This window comes from Carex rostrata, chromosome 16 (assembly GCF_964058835.1).
Source record: "Carex rostrata chromosome 16, lpCarRost1.2, whole genome shotgun sequence".
Taxonomy (NCBI): Eukaryota; Viridiplantae; Streptophyta; class Magnoliopsida; order Poales; family Cyperaceae; genus Carex; species Carex rostrata.
This window is the reverse complement of record NC_135933.1, coordinates 2,940,920-2,958,883: the sequence shown is the minus strand read 5'-3', so window position 1 is coordinate 2,958,883 and position 17,964 is coordinate 2,940,920. Positions and strand designations below refer to the sequence as shown.

At 36.2% G+C, this 17,964-nt stretch overlaps 2 protein-coding genes across 4 annotated transcripts; one reads left to right on the top strand and one right to left on the bottom strand.

Moving 5' to 3' along the window:
- Positions 1 to 182: 182 nt before the first annotated feature.
- Positions 183 to 8,654, top strand: LOC144567085 (pyridoxal-phosphate-dependent serine hydroxymethyltransferase, putative (DUF632)). Its single transcript, XM_078317136.1, has 4 exons — positions 183 to 1,269; positions 1,366 to 1,553; positions 3,972 to 4,195; positions 7,678 to 8,654. Exons 1-4 carry the CDS (start codon positions 582 to 584, stop codon positions 8,429 to 8,431), a joined length of 1,854 nt encoding a protein of 617 aa, XP_078173262.1. The 5' UTR covers positions 183 to 581; the 3' UTR covers positions 8,432 to 8,654.
- A 1,691-nt stretch (positions 8,655 to 10,345) lies between these two features.
- On the bottom strand, positions 10,346 to 17,761 carry LOC144567086 (synaptotagmin-1-like). Of its 3 annotated transcripts, XM_078317137.1 has the most exons (13): positions 17,581 to 17,761; positions 16,998 to 17,162; positions 15,407 to 15,505; positions 15,268 to 15,318; positions 14,998 to 15,121; positions 14,790 to 14,908; positions 14,555 to 14,656; positions 14,366 to 14,440; positions 14,156 to 14,232; positions 13,580 to 13,826; positions 11,215 to 11,568; positions 10,911 to 11,042; positions 10,346 to 10,734 (listed from the first exon to the last, which is right to left on the bottom strand). In XM_078317137.1, exons 2-13 carry the CDS (start codon positions 17,145 to 17,147, stop codon positions 10,606 to 10,608), a joined length of 1,659 nt encoding a protein of 552 aa, XP_078173263.1. In that variant the 5' UTR covers positions 17,148 to 17,162; positions 17,581 to 17,761; the 3' UTR covers positions 10,346 to 10,605. The 3 variants fall into 3 exon arrangements, with proteins under 3 accessions (XP_078173263.1, XP_078173264.1, XP_078173265.1); XM_078317138.1 differs by lacking the exon at positions 16,998 to 17,162 and having other exon boundaries at positions 17,581 to 17,690; XM_078317139.1 differs by lacking the exons at positions 14,998 to 15,121; positions 15,407 to 15,505; positions 16,998 to 17,162; positions 17,581 to 17,761.
- Between the last annotated feature and the right edge of the window lie 203 nt (positions 17,762 to 17,964).

The following is a 17,964-nucleotide window of genomic DNA, read 5'->3' as shown; positions in this document are numbered from 1 at the left end:
TTAAAATAGTTATTTTACGAATAAACCCTTGAAAACAAAAATTATGGGAATCTCAATATGTACCCAAACCCAAGAATGTAGGGTAATTCTAGAAATTCGACAAAAAAGAAATAATCTCCACGGCTCCACCTCATGCAAACAGCACACTGCCCAAAATTCAATTTGCACTTTGGTGGCCAAGACAGTTTACACCAGGACCATCAGTGAACGAAGAGATACTTAAACTGATAGGTGAGAACCTATCAGATGGTACTTCTAAATATATTAAGAACCAGGTGCATTTAACATATCTATTTTCTCCATTACTGTTTCTTTCTTCTTTTCCTCCCACCCCTTCGCCATTTCACAGACTAAATAAAGATTGCAAGAAGCCAAACAGACGCTCTGCTTTTTCTCGTTCTAACTTTAAAAAAAATAATTCAATTTGAACGAGAGAACAGTTCAGCACTTGTTCAAAATAAGAAAAGGAAAGAAGAAATCAATACCACCTTTCACTAGCAGTAGCAGAGAACTGAAAAAAGATTTCATCCTTGCCCACACTTGACCAAAAAAGAGAGAGACGATCAGACGAGAAATACCAAATGGGCACATGCAATTCAAGGTTGGAAAGGAAGGAAGCAGTGTCTCGATGCAAAGGAAGACGGCGATACACCAAACAGCTCGTGCAAGCGCGCCGAGATTTCGCTACGGCACACTCCCTCTACTTGCGTGCTCTTCGATGCACCGGCTCGGCTCTTCTCCAGTTCGCTACTGCCGAGTCAAACTCCACTCCCCCTCCAGTTCCTCCCTCTCCTCCGCCACCTCCACCGCCTCCCATTTCTTCATCTCCAGTTCCTCCATCCCCATCCCCACCCCCGTTAAGTCCTCTTACTAGCAAGTGGACTTCATCTGTTTCTAACTCTCCCATTTTGCCTCCGCCGCCTCCTCCCATAGTCTCGGGTTCCGGTTGGGATTTCTGGGACCCTTTTATGCCCAATTCGTCCCGATCCGGTACTGATGGTGAATGGGAAGAAGAAGACTGTATCAATGCTGGTAGGGCTACAGTGCATGCTGCAGCCGTACCGTCGCCTCCTGTTTTGAGACGGTACGAGAAGGATCCTACAAGAGAGCTAGCAATGGTGGTGGTGCTCCGGGGCAAGAAAGACATTTCAGATATTGTCAAGGAACTTGATGAATATTTTCTCAAGGCAGCCGAGGCCGGTAATAGGGTTTCGGGTATTTTAGAGGCGCCCAATTGTGACTTTGTTACTTCTAATCAGGGTGTTACTGGTTAGTATTGAACTTTTTCTTTAACTTTTTAAATTTAATTTTTATGTTCTTTTGACTGAATATGCAAAAGTAGAACTGAAGAAAGAGTTTCTGTAGGTAAAATGCTGGGTTATGGAAAGAATTTGAATCCAATGGGATTTAGATGGGGTCCTAATTCAAATTCGAATCTAAAAACTGGCGTCTTTACAAGATATAGCAATGGAGGTGGTACATTGGGAATAAGCCATGCTTCTACAGTGGAGAAACTATATGCTTGGGAAAAGAAAATGTATCTTGAGGTGAAGGTACGGTTTTACATTTTTACTTCTGATTCATGTTTTCCTGACTTTAGCTTTCCATCTTTGTTTTATGGCTGTGCGCCTTTGTCAGATGCCTTTTGCAGGAATTTTTTTGATAAATCATAATTAAGAAAATGATTTTTACTGATCCAGCATGATTGTCTTTTTTTTTTCAAAAACCAGAAGGACCGGAGGAGCCCTCCGGTCTCAAATTTTGCCTTTTCTCAAGACCGGAGGAGCCCTCCGGTCTTAACAATTTTGCACATTTTTATCACTTTTTTGATTGAGGGTGGTGCGGCGGATCGTGCAGCGACTTATTTTTTTTTTCTCACCAAAAAACAGAAGGACCGGAGGAGCCCTCCGGTCTCAAATTTTGCCTTTTCTCAAGACCGGAGGAGCCCTCCGGTCTTAACAATTTCTCACATTTTTTCACCCATTTTTATTTTTTAGCATTTTTATTTTTTAGCAAGAACACTGGGATGTTATACCCTAAACTAATGTTATAACCAGTACTAGAACTGTAAATAACGTTACGAGGTTATTAAACATACATGTTACCGTCAAACGATTAATCGTAGATAATCAACTATAATCATAAATAATTGGCCGATTATTTAGAAAAATCCGTAACGATTTGGTTACCGCTAACGACTAATTGGCCGATTAATCGGCTTTTTACAATAATGGTTATAAAAGCATGCAGGAGTCTTGGAAAATCAACGTACCGACTGGATTTATTAGTAATCAGAAATTAGCAGAGAGTAGTATATATACTGTCATAACTGCAAAGTATCAATGCTAAATAATCATTATCATATATTCAAGAGTTCATAAATAAACCGTATATATATAGTATTCACCGAATCAATTTTCAATTTAAAAATTAGTTAAGACCGGACCGGCCATCCGGTCTTGGTTATTAATTTTTGGAGAGACCGGACCGGCCATCCGGTCTTGGTTATTAATTTTTGGAGAGACCGGACCGGCCATCCGGTCTTGATTTGTTTAGAATTTTTGGGATCTTCTGTGACGCCTGAATCGTAATGCAATTCTAACGGCCAAAACCGATTAAAATTTTGGGAGACCGGAGGGCTCCTCCGGTCTTGAGTAAAGAAAAATTTTAAGACCGGAGTGCTCCTCCGGTCCTTCTGGTTTTTGAAAAAAAAAAAGCAATCATGCTGGATCAGTAAAAAACATTTTCTTAATTATGGTTTATCAAAAAAATCCGTTATGCAGCATGTCTAGTTGAGTCCATATGCCTTTTGCATTTCTCTTGGTGGCACACAATGCAACTTATAATCGGCCCATTTTGAAACATAACTTATATGTTTTATATACTTCATAATCTCAATGTAAAGACGTTATCGTATCAGAATAGTACATCTTGCTGATGCAATAGTTTGATTCTTTATGACGTTTTGGCTTTGACATTGCACATGACCATAAATTAAATTAAATTATATTCCTGTGGCCTGTATCCTTCCATTTGGGGCTCCTGTTGGCCAATTTTTTTAAGTTGTAAACTCTTGTGATTTAGGTGGATAGCAGAGGACATGAAGCGTGCTGTTTTTTGTTTTTGTATGGGTTTCTTGTGTTGGTTTGTGGGGCTATACTTGGGATTCCTGCATATACTTGTCTGTTGTTTGTGCAGGCTGGGCAGATCTCACTTGGCATTAAGTAATAAATTTTGCAATATTTTTTATTCAACATTACGAATGTATAGTTTATTCTGAGCTGCTTCTGTAGTGATTATGATAATAGAAAAGAACTTGTAATAGTGTTTTCTTATGAGATTAGCAAAATTTGTGGTCCCAATTCATTTCTTTTACTTGCAAATGCTTCGTTTTTTATTTAACTGTCTCCTAATTTTTTGTATTAAACTTGTAATTCTTAGAGATTATGCATAAAGACAATATTTTTCCAGGTACTCGTGTACTTAGAATAGCACCAGACAAATGGTCTCTTGTTTTTTTTTTTTTCTTATCACGTTCACAGTCGTAACCATTGGAACTTTCTTGAGAACTGAAATTGTACCACTCTTCATATGTTTTATATACTTCATAATCTCAAAAGTAAAGACATTATAGTATCAGAATAGTACATCTTGCTGATGCAATAGTTTGATTCTTTTTTATTTTTTGGCTGGTGGCATCTGTATAAATTACAAATGCAAAACACTATGAAACATTGGGTTTGTTTTTGCCAAGTAAGGATCACCTAGGCACAGAATTAATGAAAAAATCATACATCAGTTTCTTTAAGGGTGTGCATTTGAGATGCATGCATGTTAGTATATGATTATTGAATGTAGATGTCATGTCTAATCTTACATGCATGTTAGTATGTTACATTGTTTCTTTCAAAAATACTGTTTAGGTGCTAGCAAGAATATATGTGTTGAATTGATATTTTTTATGATAACAGAGTTATGAGAAGGTAAAGGAGGAGCATGAGAAGAAAGTAGATGCTCTGAGGAAACAAGAGGTGAAAGGGGGAGACTATTTGAAAATAGAAAAAAACAAGTTGGAGATAGAGAGGCTCGAGTCGAAGATGCTGGTGGGGGCCCAGGCAATAGAGACGACTACATCGGAGATAATATCTCTTCGCGAGGCTGAGCTCTTTCCTCAGCTCCTTGACCTACTAACCGGGTCTGTCTCTCCACTCTTAATTTAATTTTATCAATATTTTACTGTGCTTGCAAATGGAACATAAGATTTCACATGTTGGTTATCTTTTGCAAATAAACGATTAAGTTTTGGGGTTGGTGGAAATTACGGGAAAACGTGGTGGTTGTTTTTGGTTAGAAGGGTTTAACACATTCAGGTGTAGGTACTTTCATTTCTTTGCTGGTATAAACCTATGCAATTGTATTTTATCAAATAAATAAAAAATATGTTTGGAGTTGGTAATAATTATAACAAGAGTTAATCTATGGAGCTATGTGTAGCACCCATGGTCTGGTTATGTGTCTCCCAATCTGAGGTTCTAATGGTCTACTACTTGAGCTGCTCAATTTGATTTGCATATAAAAATCTAGTAGATATTCACATTTTACTTTCTTTTAGGATATATATTTTTTTAAATCAATGGTTTTCTCCCTGTAAAAGTATTTTAAAAAAAATGTAAAACGTGGTTTGTTACGAGATTTTGATATGTAGATTGAATTGAACATTTCAGATTGAGCGTTTGTACCTGAAAATTTGAGATCTGGAACTGTAACACCAGATCCGTGCTAAGCATTGTACCTTATTTTAACTCATTATGACAAAATTGGGCGTCTTTTTTTGGCAAAGGGCACCTTAAATTGTCAGGCATTGGCACTTCTTGCTTTTTGGTGCAGACTTATGCATTGTAGCTCCCACACCCCAACCTACCTTTGAGACTTTAACGGTGTCCTTTTTTATATATTTTTTTATTATCTTACCCATTTTATTTTATAATTAAGTCCTTGAACCGAGACAAGATGATGAATGAAATAAAAGGAACCCCTTGGAGTTGGGAAGTGTTAACTGTTAAATATTAGCCCAAGAAAAGACTAATGGTTATGGATTTTAGTTTTTTAATATTTGATAAATTAATGATGTATAGTTCAGTATTCTTGATGTCAAACAAATCAACATCCAAATTATTATAATTATATGATTTTGGCCAAGACCAATGTGGTATTATGTTGGTACATTCTGTGGTAATATCAATATATGATGACGTCAGGATCCACCAACTATTAATATTTGATGGGTCCACTTTTTTCTGTTCAGTGAATACTCATTGAAACAGTTTGGGTTCTCCACTTGTATGGAAATCATTGGATGGTACCGGGCAGTCTGAACCCACTCTTTTGGATGGTATGGTCAAGATCATATATGACTGAACAAATCAGCTGCCCACTTTTCCTGCCTGTTGTCTGATTATAATTTTAAGGGGGAATTTCATATTTATGCCCCTCAAAAATCTTGAAATTACGTATTACCTTTTTTAAAGTTCATTTCAGAAACTTACAAATTTACCCAATTTATTGTTTTTTCTATTCAAACTCATCTTAGATTTATAAAGTGCCCATTTTACCCTTTATTACAATAATAAAAAAATGTAGAATGTTTAAGAGAAATGTTAAGTCTTCTAATTGGCTGGTGTGAGGCCCAATGGTTCATTTTCTTACTTGTGATGTGCACACAAACATATGTCTAACTGATACTGTGTATGCGTCACAAGTAGAAAAATGAAACCATTTGGAAGACTGAACACTTCTCTTAAACAAAACATGTATTTTTTTTTTAATAAAGGATAAAATGGAAAAATTTATTATTTAAAATGAGTGTTAATAAAAAAAACAATAATTGGTAAATTTCTGAGTTTTTGAAATTCAGAGGGGTAAATATGATATTATGAATTTTAAGAGGGGGAAATACGTAATTTTGAGGTCTTTAGGGGTATACATGAAATTCCCTCTAATTTTAATAGCAAGGGATCAGATTAGATCTGGATTGCCTTATCTTAAATGGATGGAGAACCCAGATCAGATTGGAACCATTGGATGATTCTGTGTAAGTGGAGAGTAGAAGGACCACTTAGAATAACTAGTAATGGCATCCTTAAATTTTGTATGGCATGCATTATTGATTTGTGAAGATACCTCCGAAATATCTGTAGTAAAAAAATTCACATGACTGTGCCTGGAAATCTGATAATATAGCTACAAGCAGTAGACTCGTAGAAACAGTTGGTCATTTCCCTGCCCATTTGAAAGGAAAGTTTTGATGGTGCCAGGCAGATCTGATCGTCGTTTTAGATTGTTTGGTCCATATCTTATTTAACGGACCAGTTGGTCATTTCCCTGCCCATCTGATCAACATTTCAAGCATTGTTTTGACCAAAGGTTTAAATAGCGTTTATCGCGTCATAGCATGCCGGCTGAAAAAACAGCGCTATTCCCAAATAGCGCCGCTATAGCGCTGATAGCGCCATAGCTTTTATGGTCCGAAAACGCTATAGCGTGCTATTTAGAACCCTGGTTTTGACAAAGTGCTACCCAAATATTGGACTGGATGCTTTCATATAGCTGTGGCTGCATCCGATCAGAATTTCAAGCATATTTTTGAGATTTTTTTCTGACTGGGGGTATTAGGATGTTTTTTTTCAAAAAGTAGGGATTGTGAAATAAAAAAAGGTTCTATATTTAACATGACTGTGCAAGTGTGCAATGTGGGGCTTCACATAGTACATTGTAAAGCTTCCACATGATTTATGTTTGCACGTGCCAAGGATATTCTTGGTTGCCTTCCCATGTGCCCTTGTACCACAGCCTTTGTCTAATTCATTGTAAGGTGACTGTAAGATCCCATTTAAACTTCAATCAAAAAAAAAAAAGGAAGATCCCACTTAAACAACAAAGAAAATGAAAGAAAAGAGAAAGCAAGTTATGCTACTTTTGACCTCTTGTTCCTTCCTCTCTTTTTTGCTACAGTTTCATTCTTTGTGAAAAAAAATGTTACTTACTAATGATGGGATTCACTGATTTTTTTTTTTTGGTAAATGATTCACTGATTTGTCGATTTATAATTATATGATGTCTCCAACAAACTGATATGGTAACTTCTACTAAATTTTTAAATAAGAAGTACACTATTTAAAAATTAACCTGTGGTTATTTTCAACTAATATTTGACAAATTGTTACATTGTTTTTGCAAAAATTTCAACTTGTAAATTGATTGCTTCATTGGAGAATCTTTTTATGTATATAATCATGACATTAATCTATTGTTTTATCTATTCCTATGAATAGTGTCAGTAGCACATTGCTTCCAACTTGATATTTCCCTAGGATTATATCATAGTGGTACAGTACCTTTTGACCAAGGCCAGTATAGATATTATAGTGAATACTCATATTTACGCCTTTTCAGTCTGAAATTAAGTTGACTGTCAATATATCTCAGGTAATCGAGTACAAGAAGTTGAGTTGTGAAAAAAAAATGGAAAAATAACTAGACATATATACTGCAAAAAGTTTAAGAACCTATCAAGACTTCAAATCTCCAAAATGCCAGTTTCATATTGGTACAAATATCTTTCATATTTATTCTGCATTTTTAATTTTAATATATATTTTTTTGTTTTGGAAATAACAGCTTAACCAGTATGTGGAGGGGAATGTATGAGTGTCACCAAGTCCAGACCCTCATTGTACAAAACCTCCAGCACCTAAACCTTCCCAAGACTGATCCCAACCCAGACCCGACATCGAACCCGCTTCGTGATGCCACACTCCAGCTTGAGCTCGAGGCGGATCGCTGGTTCACTGCCTTTTCCTCCCTCATAAAATCCCAACGTGATTACATCTACTCCCTGACAGGATGGCTCCGCCTCTCCCTCTTTGGATCTCACCAACAAAACCATCACCTCCATGAACCCTTGTCAGAGATATATTCCCTATGTGAAGAGTGGCAACTCGCTATTGACCGAATCCCTGACAAGGTTGCATCAGAAGGCATAAAATCCTTTCTGATGATGGTTCGAGCTGTGGTAGCACAACAGGGAGAGGAGATAAAGCAGAAGAAGCGTGCTGATGTGGCGTTCAGAGAGTTTGAGAAGAAGTCTGATGAGCTGAGGTCAGCAGAGTCGAGGCATGGACTCTTGTCCGAGAGGCGTGTTAGAGTTGATGGGTTGAAGGTGAAGGCTGAAGAGGAGAAGAGCAAATATCAGAAGAGTGTTAGCGTCACCAGAGCGGTGACGCTCAACAATTTTGAGACAGCACTGCCGAATGTTTTCCAGGCCATGACTGGATTTTCAGGTATCTGTGTGCAGGTGTTCGAGGCAGTGTATAGCCATCTAAGTAGCGGAGCGCCAGATCGCGTGCTTGATGATAAGAGGTTATTGACTTGAGATGCAAACAAAGGGGACTGAGGAGTTGCATTCAATGGGGCTGATTGCTTTATATGCAATGCACAGGCCATTTTGTTGTACAAAAGGAAATAGTGTTGTGTCATATTATCATAACGGTGTTTAATAGGTTTTTGGGATTGTTTGAGTTGTCAGTTAAATGTTAGGATTCTATGGAGTTGCTAGTTAAAGTTTAATTAGGATTCTACAGTGTTTACTTTAAGCGTAAGTATGTTCGTGAACTAGAAACGATTTGGATTTGATTAATTTGGATAAAATATGGTTTAAAAAATATAACCGTTAAATTATAAATACAGTTATAAAATTAATAATTATAAATACAGTTATAAAATTAATAATTTAATATCTTATTCAAATTTGAATCGGAACTAATATTGTAATAGATAGTATATGATTTTGTTTTAATTATTTGATCCGTAACTGAATTTGACCCAATACCCATATAAATACTCGATAATATGATAATATCATTTTTTATAATTATTTAATATAAACATATATTAATAACCATGGAAAGATTATTATCGATAATACCATTTTTTATAATTATTTAATATAAAACATAGAGTGAGTCTATGGTACTATGCATATTACGATTTGGCACCGTGTTACGGCTCTATATTCGAGTTATTTATTAACACAGAGAATATCTTCGAAAGGAAGAGCTGATAGTTTTCTTTGACACGCAGAGTACTTTTTATCTATATTGTAAACTTGACTCAGTTTATTCCTTAGTTATAAGATCAGCTAAGCCCTATTTGCTTACTTCAGGCACAACCATTCATGTTTCAAATCCTAACGGTCGATCCGAACTGTTCATCTTGTTCTTCATATTAATATGTGTTTGGAGACCAAATTTTACATTTTAAAATTTTTTTTTACTATTTTTTAGATATTTAGAAAATCACTTGATCTGAAAATTCTGGACCATCCAAAAACAATGATTTTCAATAAATTTAAAAAAATAGTAAAAAAATTTCAAAAAATGTAAAATTTGGTCTCCAAACACATATTAATATGGAGAACAAGATGAACGGATCGGATCGACCGTTAGGATTTGAAAACTCGAATATAGAGCCGTAGCACGGTGTCAAATCGTAATATGCATAGTACCATAGACTCATATTAATAACTATGGAAAGATAATTATTTGTAGTATTTTAAAAAAAATAAATTATAATATATATCATATCTAGATTAATAATTAATATATTCACATTTTTTAAATCAAATGTTACGCCACTCACACTTTATCTGTTTATTCTTTGAATGAAATTTATTGTTCTCTGTATACCAGTGTTCTAAATAGTTAGCTATAGTAGCGCTATAGTTTTTTCGGACCCTAAAAGCTATAGCGCTATGGGCGATATATAGCTAGCTATCGGTGCTATAGCTAGCTACTTGGTGCAATCGCTTATTTTTTTCAACCGTCCTGCTATACCGCTATAATCGCTATTTAAACCATTGCTTTACACATATCATTGAAATTAAATGTCACTTTTGTTTATAAATTTTCAAAGCTAATAATTCCTTCTTAATCTCTCTGTCTACTATATACCTGATAATTCCTTTTTAATCTCTCTGTATATACCTGCTCCGAATCTGAATACATACCTAATAATCCTCAAACAAGTTATGAATATCTTTCTGTCTATAGCCGATCTGAAATATCTATAGATAGATGGATATCCAGATCTGAACCAAATTCAATTTGAAACTAATAAGTATATGAATTGAAATTCAGACTCACACACTTTTACAGTACGGATTCAACCAATAGCTCTAGATAATGTTCGAACTTCAATTGCTATTTTGGTAGTATATGTAAATCATCAAATCATCGGCCAACGGTCAGGTTAGGTTGGAAAAAAAGAGCCAATGAACAAGAGATCATGCTTGTGCAATAATTTTTCCTCTATAACAAAAAATCACAAGTGCCGAGTATAAGTGTTTTATAAACAAATGTTCATGTTTTCCCTAATATTTGCATACAGAGACCAGGAGCCTCAACATAACTAGAAAATCTCTAAACGAACAAAATAACAAGCTCTGTATCAAAAACTGCACAAGTATAATATGGTGGGTAATTCTAAGAAAATATGCCTATAAATATTACTCTTCGAAATACTACACAAAAAGCCATGTGCAAATATCTTCTAAGAAGTTCTCCATTGCATTTCAATTTGAATCTGCCCATTCTTCGAGTCGATCAGGTGGTACCGCTCATTCATTCTCTTATTTGTCACCACATCCGCCAAGCTTATATCGACATATCCCAACGTTTCCTATTTTGAATAAAAAAAATGTAAATCACAGCATATTGTTTGAAAAAAGAAAAAAAACCGCACAAAATAAATAAAATATAATAATAATAATAATAATAATAATAAAACAATAAAATAATAAAATAATAAAATAATGATGATGATGACGATAACCACGAATTTATTCTCCAAAATACCTTAGAATAAATGAGTCCCTTCTTTGGGGGCTTGCTAAGAACTTCTACATGCATTCTATCATTAATAGGTGGTCGCTCACACATAAATTCAAATTCTTTGTCCCACCTTGGATCTCTATTTTTCTTCATCACCTGCATATGAAAATAACTAAAAGTTAATTCAAAAATCAACAAACCAAAACACACAATCCTAGAATATATATCTAATTATTTAACTGGAACAGAATGCTAACACAAATCAAAATGCATCAGAACACTGTTGAAAAGGGACGTTAAAAGGAAAAAGAAGAACATAACACAATACCTCTGTCTTCTTCTCCTCGCCTCTAAAAATGATCTTGACATAAGGATTGGTGTGGTGCTTCCCCTCAAGATCTTGCGCCTCACGAACAATTACAACCAATAAACCACCACCATCTGGTGTGCCCTCAGGAGGCTTCTCGATTGTGTCAGCCTCATCGGCGAGTTCTTTTGGCAGGTTCTCCTCCTTGAACGGTTTGTAGGTCAATTCTAGAATGATCTGGCCACGGTTCTTCTCATTTTGCACATCATTTAAGTCCATTGTTTTAAGTAAATTTAGGGTAACATTCTTAGTCTCATCTGGGACCAGGTCCTTCAGAGGGACCATGTTCGTGCCCATTCTCTCGTTCTTTCCCACCTAATATTGAAAAGAAGAGAATGAAAACAAAAAAAATAAAAGAGTTGAATTCCTGTTCTTCTGTGTTCCTTAATTCCTGTTTGAACCATTGCCTGAACCATTATATACACCTAATATTAAAATGGAGCCGTCAGGTTCTTGCCTATTATCTGAACCATTTTGATTTTATTTTAAGCTCCCTTTTCATCACTATTGATGAACAATCATAAACGTCCAGTTTTACACAGAAAACACAACTAAGCTACAACTGGAATCATAAATAGGAACTTGCTAGATAAAAGAATATCAGTCATCCTACATTTCATGCAAGCATTTAAAATTCCAAAGGGTGCAGTCAAGGAGATTGATAAAATACAGCGAAACTTCCTTTGGAAAGGGAATGGGACGTGCTCCGGGCTATACTGTCTGGTAAACTGGTCGAGAGTCTGCTCACTTAAGAAGAATGGGGGAATGGGTTTCATTGACCTGACAAACCAAAATAAGCTAACAAAATGGATTTGGAGATTGGACAAAAATAGAGATAGTCAATGGGCAGTCACCCTTGAAAGGTTGTATAATATCACTGGATCGGATCTTCTCTCATCACAATCCCAATCCTTTTTCCTGATACACCTTTCCACAATTTCTAACTTCTACTCGGCCTCGGTGAAGCATCCGGCGGGAATAACAACTTGGCACTGAACGGCCAGTGGTGAATTCACTAGCTGTTCGGCATATCACATGATGCATGACAAAGGGGTAGTTTGCCATTTCTACCGCATCCTGTGGAAGATTAAAGCTCCCTCCAAGGTAAGAGTTTTTATTTGGTTACTCGTCAGGAACAGAATACTAACTCAGCAGGTCTTGGCCAAGAGAGGAATACATGTTGTGCCTCACTGTGTACTATGCAATCAAGACATCCTTGAAGACAGGAACCACATTTTTTGGACATGTCCGTTTGCACGACGGTTTTGGAGAGCACTTTCACCACAGTTGGGCACTCTAACAACATCACCTATGATTACAAGGGCATGGTGGCAGCGGCGAGCAACTGTTCAAGACGCTCAAAAGGGGCTCTGGGACACGCTATGGGCAGCGGCGGTATGGGCATTATGGCGTGAGAGAAACAGATGAACCTTTTCACAGGAGCGTAGGGAGATTTCCACATTAATCAATGAGACTCGAATACAGATCAAATTGTGGTCTTCCTTATTATAGTGTGGTAGCAATGATGGGTATGAACCAGCGAAGTAGGGACCATTCAAGCGCCTACTGTGTTTTAATTGCTGTTTTATTTGATAGATGATTATGGTATTATAGTATAGTGTATTCTAGTGTATGGTGGTGTATGTAAAAGACTTTGTAAATATTTTTCCTTTATTAATACAAATCGTTGGTGAGCAATGGCTCACTGACCTTCAAAAAAAAAAGAATATCAGTCATTTCAAGTAATAATGTATATACAATCAATGCATAGTCTTCTCAACCAGATGAAAATTGGCCTCCACGACAAGACCTCAAATGAAAATTAAATTACAATTATGGATTTGCAACACAAGGGTCGGAACTTGATACCAGCGAATACTATTACAATCACTACGGTAAATCAGTATCGAGACCCCTAAATTTGCAAAAGCCCTATTATGATTATGGATTCTGAACTTTATTTCAACAAAAGATTTTACCAACTGGCCAATTGACCCCACTAGAAAAGAGGCAAATGGATGCTCCGTCATTGCTGACAAATGGCATACACAGCCCATAACATGCAAAAGTTATGACCAAAAAACATATGAAAAAGCAGTTGCGGAGGCAAAACAGTATCCAGTTGTCAATTAACTATTTTTAAGAGGAAAATATATACACTGGTTTTAGACTGAGTTTGTAAATTTCAGGGGTGTCAACTGACCCCACTATCTATCAAGTGGCTCCACCACTGTCCAAAAGTTAAAGAAAGAAAAAAACACAAGATATAAAAGGAAAACAACTATAGAAATAAAGAGGGGTTCAGTCCGAGAAAAAACATAAATACCTGCTCCCAGTCATAGACGTTGACCTCGAGAACCTGGGTCTTGGGATCGGTGACGGTGATCTTGAACTCCTCGTTCCATTCGGGGTTGAGGTTGTTCTTCTTCACCTGTGTCTTCTTCGACGGCAGCTTGTCATCTGCCATCTTCAGTTTCACAAACGGGTCCGATTTCCCTAGCAGATCCTTCTTCCTCAAGTTCTGTGCCCGTACCACCTTCACATGCAGTATCCCCACTGGCTTCTTTGATGCCCTGCCACAAATCCCCAGGTTATCATTTTATATTAATTCCTATAAATTCAACTGATGATAACACACAGGCAGAAAGAGGTTGCATTGTTTTGTTCGCATCTTGGTCGAGAAGCACCAAGTAAACAAAAAGAGGATATCAATAATTGCAGCAAAATATTGAGGAACAAAGAAAATGTATTACAGGATTGATGGTAAATGAACAACATTTGTGGACTAAGATGAAACAAAAAAATAGGATTTGTAGGCATTAGGATAGCAAAAACTCAGACAGGGAACGGAATACATGAAAAAGAGTTATGCACTCCTGAAAAAGGTTGATCAGAAGTTCACCTTGAAGGATCCAATACAGGGACTTCCAATGTCTTTGGCCACAGATACATGCTTGCAACTTGTTTTTTTATTGTCTCCTGAAAAAGGAGAGAAAAAGACGGTCAAGAAATGAACTGTTATGGACATGCAAATTAGATGTTCCAAGTTGTTGCATTTTACATACGAAAAAAGAAATGCAAAAGAGTAATAATAAAAACAAGGATAAATAACCTGAGCAAATCTATATAGACCTGGAATGGCCATGATGTCTCCCCCCAGGAGTTTCAGTCCAAAATCAACATGTGGCTAACAAAAGTGAAGAAACAAAAATAGTTTAATAGTTTAAATGTTTTCATTTTAATCTACACCCTGCATTGCAAAACAATCATATTACTAACTTCGGTAAACATAAAATAGCACCTTTTCCATAAGGGAAACTATTATTGTTGCAAAGCAAGGAAATGTCGGGACCAATGGCTTAAGAGTGATGCGCGGTGAAGCAAAAATTTGCAAGTCTACCACCTAAAAATATTGAAATTAAAATAATATTTCATAAATTAGACAGTGCTTAACTGCTTACTGCCAAGTTCGGAACAATTAAATATGCAGGTGAATAAAGTAAATTGGACAATTTTTTTTGTCAAATGAAACATACTTGAATAGATGCCTTCAGTCCATAAGCCTTGACAACTGCCAATATATTAGGATTTCCAGCCCATTTTAACGACGGCTCCATTATAAGCTCCTGTTCTTCTGTTGTATACACCTTCATTCCTGTTTACCCAGTTACATGTTAATTGTTCAGACCTTATTAAATTGGATAAATTATACACTATATGATCAACAGAAGGAATTAAAAGAACCTTGAAAAGTGGGCGGCAAGGTGCCCAAAGTAAAAGACTCGAATTCAACAGAGTCGACTTTATAATTTGCAATGTTCTCGGCAATAATTGGCTTTGCTATATCTTGTGCTGTTCTGCATATTGCCTTTAGGATATGGTTTGGGGGCGCGGGGGGGGGGGGGGGGGGGGGGGGTTGGATTTAAAAGAAGAAAAAATAAATTACAGTAGTTTAGAAAACAACCATGCAAAAACTAAGGATGGTTTTGCAAGAAGGGATAGATGGAATAATACCTTATCGAGATAAGGCCACATGTGCTCCAAAAACTTGTTTAGCCAATCAATCTGAACAAAAAGAGAAAGTGTGGTGTTACTAAGTAAAATGCAAATTTGAGATAGTATTTTCAACACGAATTCAAAGTTCTGTACATACTCGATCATAGTCTGGATTTTTGACCCAAAGTGGAATTTCAGGAAGCATCTTCTCAAGGGAAATTGTGTCATACTCAGCCAATGGACGAACCTTGACATCCTGAAAAAAATTAAAGACACCAAAAATAAAAAAAAATACTTGCTAGATCATGCCGTTGCTATCATTGTTACGGCAGTAGTTCAGTACTATTATTATCATTATCATCACTATTACTAGTACTTATTGAGTTTTAAGCATATTACATACCCATTCCCAATGGCGGACCCAAGAAGGCTTAGGGGTAGGCACTTGCCTATCCTGGATTAGAATTTTTTTTTAGATCTAGTGGTATTTATTTTTGTGCCTACACCTGAAAAGATATAATGCCTACTCCTGGATTAGATACAGTCTGATTCGTTACTCTACTTGAAAGAATCGTTGATTTATTAGGTAAAAAGAGAGGTCCGCTACTAAGGATATAAATATGTACTGTGTCGTGATTAGTCACGCTGTAACTTGAATCACGTGTCTTGTCATGCTGTGATCAAATTTGGAAGGATGGTCATGACACGTGAATGGTCACAACATGTTAATCACATCGTGACCATGGCACGGCGTGACCGGTCACGTTTAACTATTTTTTTTCATAATTTAGGTTAGTTTAGTTAAGATTCACCATTCGATCAAGATCTAATTGTCTTAATTACATGTGACTATGTGTCGTGCCGTGGCAAAATATTTTGCGTGACGTCCTTGTCGTGTTAAATTTTAAAAATGTTCACATCATGTGGATGGTCACGGCATGTAACCAGCACACGTGTCGTGACGAAAGCGTGTCGTGCCGTAACATATCCAGTCGTACCGTGACTTTTTTAAATCCCTATCCACTACTCCGTTTCAATTCGTTAGGAGAAAAAAAAAATACTCTTATCAAATCTTGTGCTTACCCCCTAACCAAAATCCTGGATCTGCCCCTGCCCATTCCCATTATGGGCCGTACTATATACTCTACCCTTGCGCATCTCTAGAACAATAGAACCATAGAAAAGAGACCTAGAAAAGGATATATGAAAATCATGTTTATTTGACAACCATAAAATGATCATAAAAATGAAAAATAAAATAAAATAAAAATGTAGATAATATTATCTAGAGTTTATATAGATGGGTTGCATATCAAATTTGGTGCCGGAAATTGTTTGGCCACTGATCAAGTGCAGATCATTAATTTTCATATCGCTTGATGGATGGTAATCAATTTCCAAAGTGCACCAAATTTATTAAATGGTCTATCTATATTACACAGAAAATGTCAGTAATTTTACTTTTTGTTATTTTGATAACTGTTTAATTGGTTGCCATGGTTATCAAAGAAGTTTGTTGTCAATACATATATCCTTGTACATTATTATTGTTATTGTTATTATTTCTATTATTTTATTTTATCTAAATCTTACATCAAAATCAGCTTCCAAATATAGATAGATAAATTCAAAGAGAACGCACATGCATCAACAATGTTAAGCAAGAAATAAGCCAATTAGCAAGAAAATGAAAAAAAAAAAATGTATATACTATAGAATAAAAAATAGGATGACGGTGATTTAATTACCTTAACATCGCTAGGTTGGAAGTAGATGAACAAGTAATATCCAATAACAACCCCAGTTGTGACTCCGATACCAAATCCAGAAAACCCCAAAATCGTACTTATCACACCCATCGAAATCCTTTGCGGTATCACAGATTCAACAAAGCGCATGCCCCCGCTTCTAGCCTATGTCAGAAAGGAACGCAGCTGATCAGTCTCTATTCAAAGAGGATGATCTCTCTTCGCAATATTTGAATACTAAAATAATTTCAAGCAAAGATATTAACAAAATAACAAACGAAAACATACTTTTCCTATTATATATCATTATCCTAGCCCAATCTCCAATCCCATCTACATCCAAAAAAACAACTCCGCAAAGCGACAGAGAAAAACAAATAGCGATGCAAAGACCTTTACGAAATTTACGCGAAAACAAATAAATAAAATTGGTCCAACCATACAACGACGCGTCAAATCTATAAAAGTAATCAAAAAAACGATACATGCAAAGCAACTTCTGACTACGTCGTCACACCCAATTAAAAGTGTAGTATTTTGGAAAAGAAATCGAAAGTCATGCTGGAGATCATAGAAGCATTACCTGATATGAGAATTTGTTCAATTTTGGGCATTGAATTCAATGTGGGAGAGACATTAAGAAAAAACGATATTAATTTGGGACAAAGGGAATCGGATTCGAGGCTTCGTTATGGAGACGACTTCGTTAGGGGAAGGGATAATTGAAGAATCGAAGAATCTATAGAACAGGAGATGGAATATTTGGCTGCACCTGGTGTATAGCATACATGATTTTCACTTAAAAGATAAACCGGGGCCCACATAATGCTCGTGAGATGCTGACATTTGTTTAATTTAAAATTACGTGTCGGTACTGCACGTCTGCACAACGTGTCACGACTCACGAGTAATGAACACGATCCATTTTCTTTTTGTGCGGTCTTATACAGCGAATAATACGAGTTAT